This window comes from Sus scrofa, chromosome 9, assembly GCF_000003025.6.
Source record: "Sus scrofa isolate TJ Tabasco breed Duroc chromosome 9, Sscrofa11.1, whole genome shotgun sequence".
NCBI lineage: Eukaryota > Metazoa > Chordata > Mammalia > Artiodactyla > Suidae > Sus > Sus scrofa.
The window spans coordinates 39208901-39222131 of NC_010451.4; the positions used below are offsets into that span (position 1 = coordinate 39208901).

The following is a 13231-nucleotide window of genomic DNA, read 5'->3' on the forward strand; positions in this document are numbered from 1 at the left end:
TCCGGCTGTCATATCTCTCCTGCTCCTGTCACTTACCACGCCAGTGAAACCCAGGCACGTCCTCGCTGCACTCTTTCAGCAGGTGGAGTCATTCACACTATTTAGCACTTGTTGCTCTGTCATTTCTTGTGCCCTCATCAGTCATACATACGGCCTACGAGGCAGAGTCCGTTCAACGTCTTTGGTTTCTTTTGCATCCCCATAGGATGGGGCCCTGAAAAGAGGTTCATTAAACACTTTGCCACATTCTGGGCCCAAAATACCCCTAATGGCTAAAGACTCTGAGGCCAGGCATCCTAAAATAGTTCTCGTAGGATCAGATTTTTTTAAATATCTATTTTATTTTTTATTATAGTTGATTTACAATTCTATGCCACTTTCTGCAGTACAGCAAAGTGACCCAGTCATATGTATATATACAGTGTTTTTCTCATACTCTCTTCCACCATGGTCTATCTCAAGAGACTGGATATATTTTCCCTGTGCTGTACAGTAGGACTTTATTGCTTCTCCATTCTAAATGTAATAGTTTGCATCTACCAACCCCAAACTCCTGTCCATCCCCCACTCCAGGATTAGATTTTTTATTCAAACTTTTATCTGAGGAGCAATCTGAACTTCACTTTTCTCTTTTCCAGTATGTTATTCCTAGAAATGCAATCCAGTGACCCAGCCTCATGGGAATTTTCCATCTTATCTTGTGTTTCCTTCTCTGGGCCTCAGTTTCCTCATTTGCAAAATAAGAGGGTAGAAGGACAAACACCCAGTGTCCCTCCCGGTTCTAACACTCCCGCCCATCCAAGTAATCTGATGCTAATCAGACCCCCAGGACCCTCTCACCAGCCAAGTACAAGCATTACCAGATAAAAAGTAACTGTCAAGTTGTTAACAACTGTCAGTGGTTAACAAAGCGGACTAGGAACCATGAGGTTGCAGGTTCGAACCCTGGCCTCACCTGATGGGTTAAGGATCTGGCATTGCCGTGGGCTGTGGTGGAGGTCACAGACACGGCTTGGATCTGGCGTTGCTGTGGCTCTGGCATAGCCCAGCAGCAACAGCTCCGATTAGACCCCTAGCCTGGGAACCTCCATATTCCGCAGGTGCAGCCCTAAAGAGACAAAAAGACAAAAAAAAAAAAAAAAAAAAATAGAGAAGAAGATGAAGAAGAAGAAGAAGAACATGTCTGAAAGGCAAAATGCCTGGGTTCTACCCCTACCACACCTCCTATTAACTGGATGATCTCAGGCAGTGACTCTCCAAGCCTCCATTTCTTACATGATAAGGATGGGTTAATTGCATTGTCTGTCTCACAGGATGGTTGGAGTAATCAGAAAGGATGGTGCATGTCAAAATTCCTTACAAAAGTTTGCTACTTACCTTGCCTTATTTGATAGCTTGTTTGAAATGCAGACTCTTGGGCCCCACCCCAGATCACTTACAGCACCAAATCAGAATCTCCCTTTTAGGAGCTCAAGGACTTATTAACAAGAAAAAAAAAAAATTCAAAAATGGGCAAAAGATCTGAATAGACATTTTTCCAAAGAAGACGTACAAATGGCCAACAGACACATGAAAAGATGTACAACATAACTAATCATCAGGGAAATGCAAATCAAAACCACCATGAGATATCACCTCACACCTGTTGGAATGGCTGTTATCAAAAAGACAAAAGATAACAAGTGTTGGCAAGGATGTGGAGAAAAGGGAACCCTTGTGCACAGTTGGTAAGAATGTAAATTTGGTACAGGCATTATGGAAAACAGTATGAAGGTTCCTCAAAGAACTAAAAATAGAACTACCATAAGATCCAGTGATCCTGTTTCCGAGTATATATCCAAGGAAATGAAATCACTGTGGTAAAGAAATAGCTCCACTCCCAGTTCATTGCAGTATTATTCACAACAGCCAAGATATGGAAACAACCAAAATGTCCATCAGTGGATAAATCAATAAAGAAGGGCTGATGTATTTTTAGGTCTTGAAACCATTTTGAGTTTATTTTTGTATACGGTATGAGAGAGTATTCTAATTTCATTGACTTACGTATAGCCATCCTTTTTTCCCAACACAGCTTGTTGAAGAGACTATCCTTCCTCCATTGTATATTCTTATCTCCTTTGTCACAGATAAATTGACCATAGGTGTGTGGTTTATTTTTGGGTTCTCTATTCTGTTCCATTGACCTATGTGTCCGTTTTTGTGCCAATACCATGCTGTTTTGATAACTGTAGCTTTAGTAGCATTGTCTGAAGTCTGGGAGGGTTATGCCTCCCCACTTTGTTCCTTTTCCTAAGGATTGCTTTGGCAATTCTGGGTATTTTGCTGTTCCATATAAATTTTAGAATTATTTGTTCTAGTTTTAGGAAAGATGTTATGCATATTTTCATATGGATCACATTAAATCGTGGATTGCTTTGGAAATTATTGCCATTTTAACAATATTAATTCTTCCAATCCAAGAGCATGGGATATCTTTCCACTTCTTTGAATCATCTTCAGTTTCCTTTATTAATGTTTTGCAGTTTTCAGCATATAGGTTTTCACCTCCTTGGTTATGTTCGTTTCTAGGTATTTTAATTTTTTTATGTAATTTTTTAAAAAAAATTTTGTAATTTCTCTTTCTGGTATTGTTTATGTAAAGAAATGCAACAGATTTTTATATATTTCTTTGGTGTCCTGCTACCTTGCTGAATTCATTTATTAGTTCTGATAGTTTTCTGTGGTCTTTGGAGTTCTCCATGTAGAGTATCATGTCATCTGCAAATAGTGACAGTTTTACCTCTTCCATTCCAATTTGGATACATTTTATTTCTTTTTCTTGTCTGATTGCTGGCTGTGGCTAGGACTTCTAATACTATGTTGAATAGAAGTAGTAAGACCATAAAACTCCTAGAAGAGAACATAGGTAAAAACATTCTTGGACATAAATCATGGCAATATTTTCTTAGATCAGACTCCCAAGGCAAAAGAAATCAAAGCAAAAATAAACAAGTGGGACCTAATCAAGCTTAACACGTTTTGCACAGCAAAGGAAACCATCAACAAAATGAAAAGGCAACCTATGGAATCGGAGAAAATATTTTGCAAATTATATGACCAACAAAGGGTTAATGTCAGAAATATAAAAACAGTTCATACAACTCAATATGAAAAAAAAAACCTGATCAAAAAATGGGCCAAAGACCTAAATAGATATTTCTCCAAAAAAGACATACAAACAGCCAATAGGCACCTGAAAAGATGCTCAACATTGCTAATTATTAGAGAAATGCAACTCAGAAGCATAATAAGATATCACCTTACACTGGTCAGAATGGCTATCATCAAAAGGCCTACAAATAATAAATTCTGGAAAGGGTGGGAAGAAAAGGGAACCCTCCTATATTGTTGGTGGGAATGTAAATTGTTGCAGCCATTATGGAAAACAGTACAAAGTTTCCTTTAAAAACTAAAAATAGAGCTATCATATGATCCAGCAATCCTACTCCAGGGCATATATTTACATAAGATGAAAACTCTAATTCAAAAAGAGCCATGCACCCCCATGTTCATAGCAGCACCATTTATAACAGCCAAGACAGGGAAACAACCCTAGTGTCCATCAACAGATGATTGGCTTAAGGCATGATATATATTATATATATATATAATAGAATATCACTCAGCAATAAAAAAGAATGAAATATCGCCCTTTGCAGCAACATGGATAGACCTAGAAAATATCACACTAAGTGAAATAAGTCAGAGAAAGACAACTATTGCATCGCATGTGGAACCTAAAAAATAATATAAAACCTATTTACAAAACAGAAATAGACTCGCAGACATAGAAAGCAAACTTATGGTCACCAAAGACAGAAGGGCAGGTGGAAGGGATAAATTAGGTATATAGGATTAACAGATACAAAAGACTATACATAAAATAGATAAGCAATAAGGATTTACTGTATAACACAGGGAACTATAGTCAATATCTTGTAACAAACTATAATGGAAAATAATATGAAATATATGTATAACTGAATCACTTTGTTGTACACCTGGAACTAATACAATGTTGTAAATCAATTATACCTCAATGAAAAATATGTGGTATGTATATTAGAGGATTGAAATGTTGAAATAATAATGAAATTTTACTCAGTCATGAGAAAAAGGGAAATCCTGCCATTTGTGACATGGGTGAATCTAAAGGACACTATGTAAATGAAATAAATAAATAAGTGGGGAAAAAAAAGACCGAAAAAGACAAATAGTGCATGATCTCACATATATGGAATCCAAAAAAAAGTCAATCTCTGGGGTTAATAGATGCAAACTATTGCTTTTGGAATGGATAAGAGATGAGATCCTGCTGTAGAGCACTGGGAACTATAGCTAGTCACTTATGATGGAGCACGATGGGGGATAATGTGAGAAACGATGTATATATGTATGTGCAACTGGGTCACTTTGCTGTACAGTAGAAAACTGACGGAACGCTATAAACCAGCTATAATGGGAAAATAAAAATCATTTTTAAAAAATAATTTTTTTTCATAGAAGCAGAGGGTAGCATGGTGGTCACTAGGGGCGGGAGGTGGGGGAGCTAGGAAGACGTCGGTCAAAGGGTACAAAGTGTTAGTTACATAAGATGAATGAGCCCAGGGACCTAATGCACACCGTGATCACTACAGTTCACAGTACTGCTTGAGTTCTGGAGACAAGGTAAGAGATTACAAGTGCCCTTATCCTCCCCCCACCCCACATACACACCCATGTCCTGTGGGCTCACAGTGCCACCTTCTGGAAAGACCAAATAGGAGGAGTGTGCATTCAGCGAAACACAAAGCAGATGGCAGGGATGGGCAGGGCAAGGGAGCACCCACAGGCCTAGGGGACCCTGGAGAGAAGTGGCTTTGCTGGAAGTTATCGCCCTGTGCTGTTCGGTTCGGTAACCACACTAGTCACGTGGAGCTGCGGAGCATTTGAACTGCGGCTCATCCGAACTGTGCTGTAGCCGTAGAAAGGATTTCGAAGATTTAGTGCACAAAAAAAGAAATGTCGTATTATTAGCTTTTATATTGACTTCACATTGAAGTAATAGTTTAGATACATTGGGTTAAATAAAATAGACTATTAAGATTAATTTCACCTGTTTCTTTTTCCTCTTCTCGTGTAGCTACTAGAAAATTTTAGATTATATAGGTGACCCCCATTGTATTTCTGTCAGAGAGCACCAATATAAGCTACGTTGTTTCAGAATATGTGTTCTTAGGAGTCTTAATTTCTTCCCCCGAATCTGTAAATGAGTCTTTGCTTCTGGAACCCATTAATTCTCCTTCCAGCTCCACTTCCCCAGGCAGCATCCAACATCATTTGAAGTTTACAGTGCATTCTGGTAGGTATCAGCAGCCCCCCAAGAGAGCCTGGTACACAATGAGTGCAGGGTAAATATCTCTAGATGAATAATAAAGGAGGGAGTGAGCGGGGATGCCTTGTCCTGGAGAGGAGATCTTTCTCTCCCTTTTTCTTAAGCCTTTTTTTTTTAGTGCCACACCCACGGTATATGAAAGTTCCTAGGCTAGGGGTTGAATCGGAGCTACAGCTGCCAGCCTACACCACAGCCACGCAGGATCCAAGTCACATCTGCAACCTACACCACAGCTCACAGCAACACCGGATCATTAACCCACTGAGCAAGGCCAGGGATTGAACCCACAAACTCTTGGATCCTAGCTGGATTCATTTCTGCTAAGCCATGACGGGAACTCCAGTGGATCTCTTTTTAGAAGCAACCAAGTCATAAGTCACTGAGTGGAAAATGTGATGAATTATATCAGACACATGATTTACGATTTTCAAAACCAAGATCTGATTACAAAGCCACGTGATACTTTCGTAAGGCTCTTCCAACCCAGCACTAATCAAACTTGGAGTCAGAGGTCTTACTTACAAACTGACTGGCCTCAAAGTCCCTGAACTTCAGTTGCCTTTCCCTGGAAGGCAAGCTTCATCTCAGTGCTGACTTTCCGTAACACTTAAGGTTTCCCAAGCTAACAGCTTCCTCACAACGAATGACTTTCACAACTTTAATGAAGAAAGCCAAATAGTGTGATTTATTACTACCTTTTTTTTTTTAGCAATTGAGAAGTCAACTGGTTACCTGATTCCCAAAGGTCATTAACAATAAGACCAGGAGAGGCCCTTCCTCTTCACCCACTGCTGCGATTTATCCATTTATCTCTTCGTTATTCCAAGCACTCACCTGCTGTTTTACAGTTTCCAGGTGCATCAAGGAGGCATATTTTTAAGAGCATTTGACTGGTTGTGTGAATTTGTTCAATCTTTCCATTTTTCTGGCCTCAGTCTTCTCATCTGTAAATTGGGAGGAAAGAACTAAATACTCTCTAAGGTCCACTGTGAGTCTAGAATCCTGTGGGTCTCTGAAAGTTGGCTAAAAAAGCTTGCACCAAACTTGCACAAAAGTTGCACCAAAGACAGAAGCCTTCTGTTGCCTTTCCTCGTCATCTCTCCTGCAGGATTTTGCACACAGGGAGCGCTTAAACGAGATTGACTGGCTTGGCATTGAAGAGGGAGGGAGCTGGAATGTTCCTCCACTTCATGGAACCCAGTCCTACACACACACAACACACACACACACACACACACACACCCTGGTCAGGTTACACCTGAGCCCAACTTGACTCAAGAACAAAACCACCACCCCTGCTGCCGCCACCGCCACCGCCGCCACCAGCTGCTCTAGGAAGGAAAGGTGTATGGAGAAAGGAAAGCGAAGGCGGCAATATGAAGCTGTCTGGGCCAAAGCCTCCCAGAGGATCCTACCTCGGGTTTCATTTCATGAAATATTCAGTGAGTGCTTCCCTGCTCCTATGAGTGGCAGAGGCTGGCCTTCCTTCCCGGGCCTTTCTCACCGGGTACACGTCCTGGGCCCTGATCTCTCCATGCCGCTCCTGTCCTGGTGCTGCTGTTACTGTGTCTTTGCCTTTTGCTCCCCTCTCTCTCCATCTGTGTCCTGAGGTCTCCCTCTCCCACCTCCATGTCCGCCTCTCTCCCTGCCACCATCCGCCCTGCCCACAAGGTGAAGGGTCTCCTGTTTGGGAGCACCCCAGGGGCCTGGGCCTGTGTGCCTCTCTTTTGCTTTGCCCTCCAGAGCGCCACGTGCCTGAGCAAGGAGAATCCTCGGGACTGCGGGGACCAGATGCCTTGTGCAGAAGCGCCAGACCGACCAGGGTGCCCAGAGGGTAAGGGCTGGGGCTGCATGGGCATCAAAGGAGTTGGGGGTAAAGGTGAGGAGTGGGGAAAGGAAAACAGCTCTGAGGGAAGGTGCTGGCTTTAGGAGGCCCCTGGGCAGGGCTGGGTGGCGGAGGTCCTGTAGTGGGAGATGAGAACAGCCAGGCAGGGTCCACCTCAGGTTCCTGGGGCATCACCAGGGGACCCACAGCCCTGGAAGCAGAGTCTCAGGCCTAATTGTTGTTCGCCCGTCACTCCACAGGTGGGCTCTGTCCTGACTCACCACCTGCCCCCTGTCCCCCTGGAACTTTCTTCTCTGGAGCAAGTCCCCTTAACGCCTCTCTCTGTCACCTCTGTCCTCGGGGATTCTTCAACCCCTGGCCTGGCCAGATTGCCTGTTTCCCCTGTGGCTCAGAGGCCACCCAGCCAGAGGAAGGCAAAGACACATGTATATGCTCGGGGATGGGCCGAGTGTTCCAGGTATGTCCTCGGGCAGGGGACCAGGGACAGGCTGCATTTCCAGAACTCTTGTTCTTGAGTCAAGTTCAGCTCAGGTGTAAGCTGACCGGGTTGGTTCAGATTTCCAAGTGACTTGGGGATAGAGCTGCCACGTAAAATACAGGGTGCTCAGTTAAGCTTGAAATTCACATAAATTATGGATACGTTTTTAGGATAAGGATATCTCAAATCTTGAATGGGACCTACTTATACTGAAAAGCATTCATTGTATACCTGAAATTCGAATTGATCTGAGTGCTGTGCATTTTTTGCTAAATCTGACAACTCTACTCAGAGGAAAGGACAGACTTTTTGTTGTGCTCCACAATGATCACTCCCAAAATACACCCCAGGCCCAAGCCCTTCCAATTCAGACTTGCCCTAGAAACCAACAAATATGCATGTGAATTCTTCCTTTCCTGAACGTTACATTTTTCTCACTGAAACAATAGCACAGCGGGAGCCCAGCCACCATGTGCCAGTAATTTCCCCTTTGATAGGATTTTTCTCCACCCTGACTGGCCCTCCCCACTCTTATCCTCTGGCCCCTCTTAGGCAGAGTCACAGCCAAAGAGTCATGAGTGGTTCACGGCAGCCAAGTACTACCAGCCAACCTGAAATTGCATTTCCTCCCTACATCACTCCCCAGCCCAGTGATGGGCGGTGCCCCTGCCTCCCGGGCCACCAAGATGTTGGAGAGCCAAGGGGCTGCGTCCAGCGGGAATACAGGAGCTGCAAGGCAGGGGCCACCCGGAACCAGGAGGGGCTCTGTTTGACCAAGGATCAGTGGACTGACCACTGTGCCCAGGAGGTAGGGGGCGCCCAGAGTGTGCACCTGCTGCACTCCTGGTCCTTTGTCCACCCGTTCACCTGCCCAACCTCCCACCGCTGAGGGTCGTTCCACCAGCCCCTCTGTGGAGCCTTGGAGACCTGTGCTATGCACTGTGAAGCTGGGGACAGTTCGGGGAAACCTCCCCCAGGGAGGAGACCCCAGGAGTCTGAGTCTTCGTGCAGGTATGTGCCACACCAGAAGATGCCCGTGGCTATGACCGAGGCCTGGGGCTCTGCCTGTGCTGGGGACAGCACTCCAGTGAAATGTGTGGTCCCCTGTGCCCAAAGAGACAGAGCCACATCCTGCAGCTCAGCTGTCTCGAGGGCATCCCACAGATTTCCATCACCGAAGACACGGGAAGCCAGGTACGGTGCCCCAAGGTCCAAGCCATGCCCAGCCGGGCCCGCTGTGGAGAGCCACAGGCCGGGCACCTGCAGCCTCTGCCTCCTTCCTAAGCGGGGGCGGGTGGGGGTGAGGGGGCGACATGCTTGTGCATGGGATCTGCTGCTCTGCGCACCGACCCACCTCGCCAGCCCAGCCTCTGGTGTCAGAGAAAAGGCCCCATTGCTGATTTAATCTCATCTTATAAAAGTTCTTCAAAGAGTCATTGAGTCCATTAAAGGAGGCAAGTGTCACAGAAATCTTCCCACGTGAGTAAGGGACAGTGTTCAGAGTCACGACTCCGGGTTGCCCCTGCCCCCACCCCCACGGAGAGCTACTGGACCTATTCCCCCCACAACCCCCACAGCCCCATCAGGACACCCAGATAGGGCTGGAGCAAGGACCTGGGCCTCCTCATCTCCCTGCTCTGCGAGTGTTACTCTGTGTCCTAAGGGAAGAGCTGACACCGCACCTCCCTGTTCCCAGGAAGTCTACCGTCTGGACCGCCCTTCCTCACCCCGCGCCGTGGGCCACCCCTGCCACTTGGACCAAAGGCAGAGTTCTGTCCCTCTGTATGTGGTCAGCGTGGACGGTAAGAGAGCTGGACAGGAGGCCCCGGGGGAAGCCTGCGGCTGACGACTGACTGCACTGGGCGAGCCTTGTCCTTATCCCAGCATAAGTGGGGCCCTGTGAGCAGAAGCTGGGGGTGATGGGCAGCTTCTCCCCCAAAGGGGCTCCCCAAGAAGTGCCTGTGAGTTCTGACACCCTCCCCCAGTCTTTTAGACAGTTGAAATCCTACCTCCAGGGGCACATCAGGGCGGAGAACTTCTGCTGTCACCACGCACTAGGAGCGACTCTCTCCCCAGCCCTGCAGGTTGAGGACAATCCCTGTCCCTTTCCAGGGAGTGGCTTCCAGAGCCTGCCCAGGCCAGGCCGTGAACTACTGCACCTGCTCGGCCCGCCTCTCAGGGACCCCAGGCTCCCCAGCCAGGATGCAGGTGAACACCGCCTCTGACACCTGCCACCCCTCCTCCCCCCACCCAGGTCCCAGCATGAACCCCCCTGAAGAGTGGCTACCCCTCCTCATGTCCTGCACCTCGCCCAGGAAAATTGAGGGGAACACCTCTGAGCACCCCTTCATTGCCGAGCCTCAACTCCACACACCTCGGAAATACGTCACCCCCAGAGCCTGGCATCCGAAACCCTACCGTCTGCCTCCAAACCAATGATACCCTGGCCTTCCTGGTGACCCATGAGCATTATCCCAACTATGACCTGTGAGTGTCCAACACGGCCCCGCCGCGTCCAGGCTCTGGAGAGGAAAGGCCCCTGTGCCAACAGCCGGAAGCCATAGCCCCTCCTTTCTCCACCCCAGGGGCCACTTCTATAACACACCTGGGGCATTTGACTGGGGGCGCTTCCGGGCCCTGGCTGAGGAGTCCCAGCTCCAAGGTCAAAGCCCGCACCTCTTCCTGCAGCAGTTCCAGCAGCCTGGCGTCTATGTCTTTCATCTGAACAGCAATCGGCATCGGAAGATGGTTTGTCTGTGATGGTTATGGTTTTCCTCGTTTAAGACATCATCCCCGTTTCCCCTCTCTTTAAAAAATGCTGCCACGGGAGTTCCCACTGTGGCTCAGCAGGTTAAGAACCTGACGTAGAGTCCATGAACATGCAGGTTTGAATCCTGGCCTTGATCAGTGGGTTAAGGATCCAGTGTTGCTGTGAGTTTGGCATAGGTTGCAAATGCAGCGTGGATCAGCGTGGCTGTGGCTATGGTGCAGGCTGGCAGCTGCAACTCTAATCCAGACTCTAGTAGCCTGGGAACCTCCATATGCTGCAGGTGTGGCCCTAAAAATAATAATAATAATAATGCTGCCTTATAACCATCCCAGACAGCTCACCAGGGAAGGAGGTGCCCTGGAAGCCTCCATCAAAGTCTCAGGGCCCCACAATCCTAACAGATAATTCTGGGGTTGCCAAGAAGAGTTATCCACAGCAGCCCAACGTGTGGTGTGTAAGGAAGATTGTGAGGATGAAAACACAATATGTCTCAAAAGACATCAGAATGCCTGGCCATCCCCTGCTTGCCTCTCTTTCCTTCTGAAGGCACACATCCCAAGCCAATCTACGAGGCTTTTACCTATGTGACCTGTGCGTGAGGCCACTGCTGATCCTGGTGCACTGTCTTGGTCACACACAGGATTGAGTATCTCAACCTGTCAGTCCAGCCTCTAAAAGGTTGTTCTGACATAGTCCTGAAACATGCAGACAGCTCCATGAACACTCATTGGATAGGGATTAGTTTCCCAGGAAATATTCCAGATTCAGCTCCCCCAGGTCTACACAAAGATCTAGACTATGGGCTAACCAAATAGTTTGAGAGTCTACAGATACGAATAGTCTAGATGGTTGACAGGCCAAGGTTCCTACTCTGTCCCCCGGCCAGGATCCGGCAGGCAGTGGGACAAAGGCTCAACAGACTTTCTTCCACCCAGTATGTTCGCACGCTTCCGCCAGGGGGCCAGTGTTTTGGGGAAGGACCCTTTGTCCCCACGACTCCGGGGTATCTCATCCAAACTGGCATCGCCAAGATCCCCAAGCCCCTGAAGAGGTCCGACTGGCCAGGAGTCCTGGGGGAGATTGTCCTGCTCCTGGGGCTCTGCCTGCTTCTGTTGGTGAGTAAAGCTGGACGGGTGACATCTTAGCCACTGTGCCAGACTGCCTCTGCCGTACCCTGGAAATGGGTCTTCTAATTCGGGTCTGCTGTGATCAGAGTTGCTAAGACGCCAAAGGGACAAAGGGACAACTTCAGGCCTCCCGTAGTCAAAGCTTAGTAGGGAGAATATAGACAAGGAGACAAACAAATGCCAGTGAGGGTTGTGGAGTTCTGGGGAGAGTGTGCCAGGGGTCCCTGGCTACACAAAGGAAGGAGATGACAGTTCTCCCTGGGTGGTGAAGACAGACTTTCCTGAGAAGGTGATCCCCAAAAGAAGCTTGAAATATGGGATATGCAAGAATTCAGTCTCTGTACTGACCAAGGGGTTGGTGAATTGGGGGTGGGAGGGTAATGCGCCTGGGGAGGGGGCTGAGAAGGGAGTGTTGTGAGCAAGGCACAGAGGCATGAATCAGTGTTCATCTGCTCAGGGAACCAGTCGTGGTCCCTGTGACTGCAGCTTTGGATGAACTGGGAGCGAGACCAAATTGTGGATGGTCTCACCGGCCCTGCAAAGCAGTTTGGACTTGATCCTCTGGGCAGCAGGAATCAATTAAGAATTTTGAGCAAAAGAGGAGTTCCTGTTGTAGTGCAGCAGAAATGAATCTAACCAGTTGGAGCACTGGCCTCACCAGTGGGTCGAGAATCCGGCATTGCTGTGAGCTGTGGTGTAGGTCGCAGAGGCAGCTCAGGTCCCACATTGCTGTGGCTGTGATGTAGCCAGCAGCTGCAGCTCCGATTCGACCCCTCGCCTGGGAACTCCATATGCCCTGGGTGCGGACCTTAAAAAAGAGAGAGAGAGAGAGAGAATTTTGAGCAAGGGAGAAAACTTGGTAAGATGTTTATGTTTACTCTAGCAATAAGGTGGAAGACAGAGATGGATTGGAAAGGTGAAAGCTCCAGAGAGGCTGTGAGAATGGTCCAAACAAGAGACGATGAGGCGCTCCCTAACCCAGCTAGGAGCAGGGCGCGTCCTCCTCTCAGAGTCTTCAGAAAGGGTGTTTCTCCATCAGTCTCCCCTTTCCTTCACATTGCTCACGACGCACCTTGCAGATTCAGTGTCACAGCCTGAGCTGGGCCCGGAAGGCGGCTCCCCAACCCACCTTCAGGAAGCATCAGCAGGGCTACAACCTAGACGCCTACGCCTCCCCAAGCACTCAGATAACATCCATTAGGAGAGGCCGACCACACCAAGACTCAGACACCCTCAGGGTTAAGGGAGGTCATGGTGAGTGACGGGCTTTGGGCTGGAATCTCAGAGGTGCCCCCAAATCCAACTGGCCAGCTCAAGCTTCCTTGCTCATCCTCTTAGATGAATTATTATTCCACTTCTCTTCACTCACTCATTCATTCACTCAGTAAATGTTGATTGAGTAGCCACTGTGTGCCAGACATGGCCAGATTCTAGGAGCACACAGCATAGAATAAGACAGAGACATCTAAATACAAACTTTCCTGTTGTAACACAGTGGGTTAAGAATTTAACGGCAGCATAGAGTTCCTGTCCTGGCTCAGCAGAAACCAATCTGACTAGCATCCATGAGGACCCAGCTTCAATCCCTGGCCTC

The 13231-nt window shown here is 47.5% G+C and overlaps 2 protein-coding genes across 2 annotated transcripts; both read left to right on the forward strand.

Moving 5' to 3' along the window:
• On the forward strand, positions 5766-9316 carry LOC110255431. The gene is made up of 4 exons (XM_021062767.1): positions 5766-6858; positions 7160-7250; positions 7502-8548; positions 8752-9316. Exons 3-4 carry the CDS (start codon positions 8135-8137, stop codon positions 9022-9024), a joined length of 687 nt encoding a protein of 228 aa, XP_020918426.1. The 5' UTR covers positions 5766-6858; positions 7160-7250; positions 7502-8134; the 3' UTR covers positions 9025-9316.
• On the forward strand, positions 9054-13161 carry LOC110255557. Its single transcript, XM_021063947.1, has 7 exons — positions 9054-9127; positions 9229-9542; positions 9853-9948; positions 10056-10227; positions 10326-10488; positions 11446-11625; positions 12717-13161. Exons 1-7 carry the CDS (start codon positions 9054-9056, stop codon positions 12897-12899), a joined length of 1182 nt encoding a protein of 393 aa, XP_020919606.1. The 3' UTR covers positions 12900-13161.

Bases quoted from the DNA above. Each gene is read 5' to 3' on its own strand.
- LOC110255431 (XM_021062767.1), top strand. From the start codon at position 8,135: ATGCATGTGAATTCTTCCTTTCCTGAACGTTACATTTTTCTCACTGAA. The intron at 8,549-8,751 runs GTAGGGGGCGCC...GTCTTCGTGCAG, and splicing joins CTGACCACTGTGCCCAGGAG to GTATGTGCCACACCAGAAGA.
- LOC110255557 (XM_021063947.1), top strand. From the start codon at position 9,054: ATGCTTGTGCATGGGATCTGCTGCTCTGCGCACCGACCCACCTCGCCA. The intron at 9,949-10,055 runs GTGAACACCGCC...CACCTCGCCCAG, and splicing joins GCTCCCCAGCCAGGATGCAG to GAAAATTGAGGGGAACACCT. The intron at 11,626-12,716 runs GTGAGTAAAGCT...CGCACCTTGCAG, and splicing joins GGCTCTGCCTGCTTCTGTTG to ATTCAGTGTCACAGCCTGAG.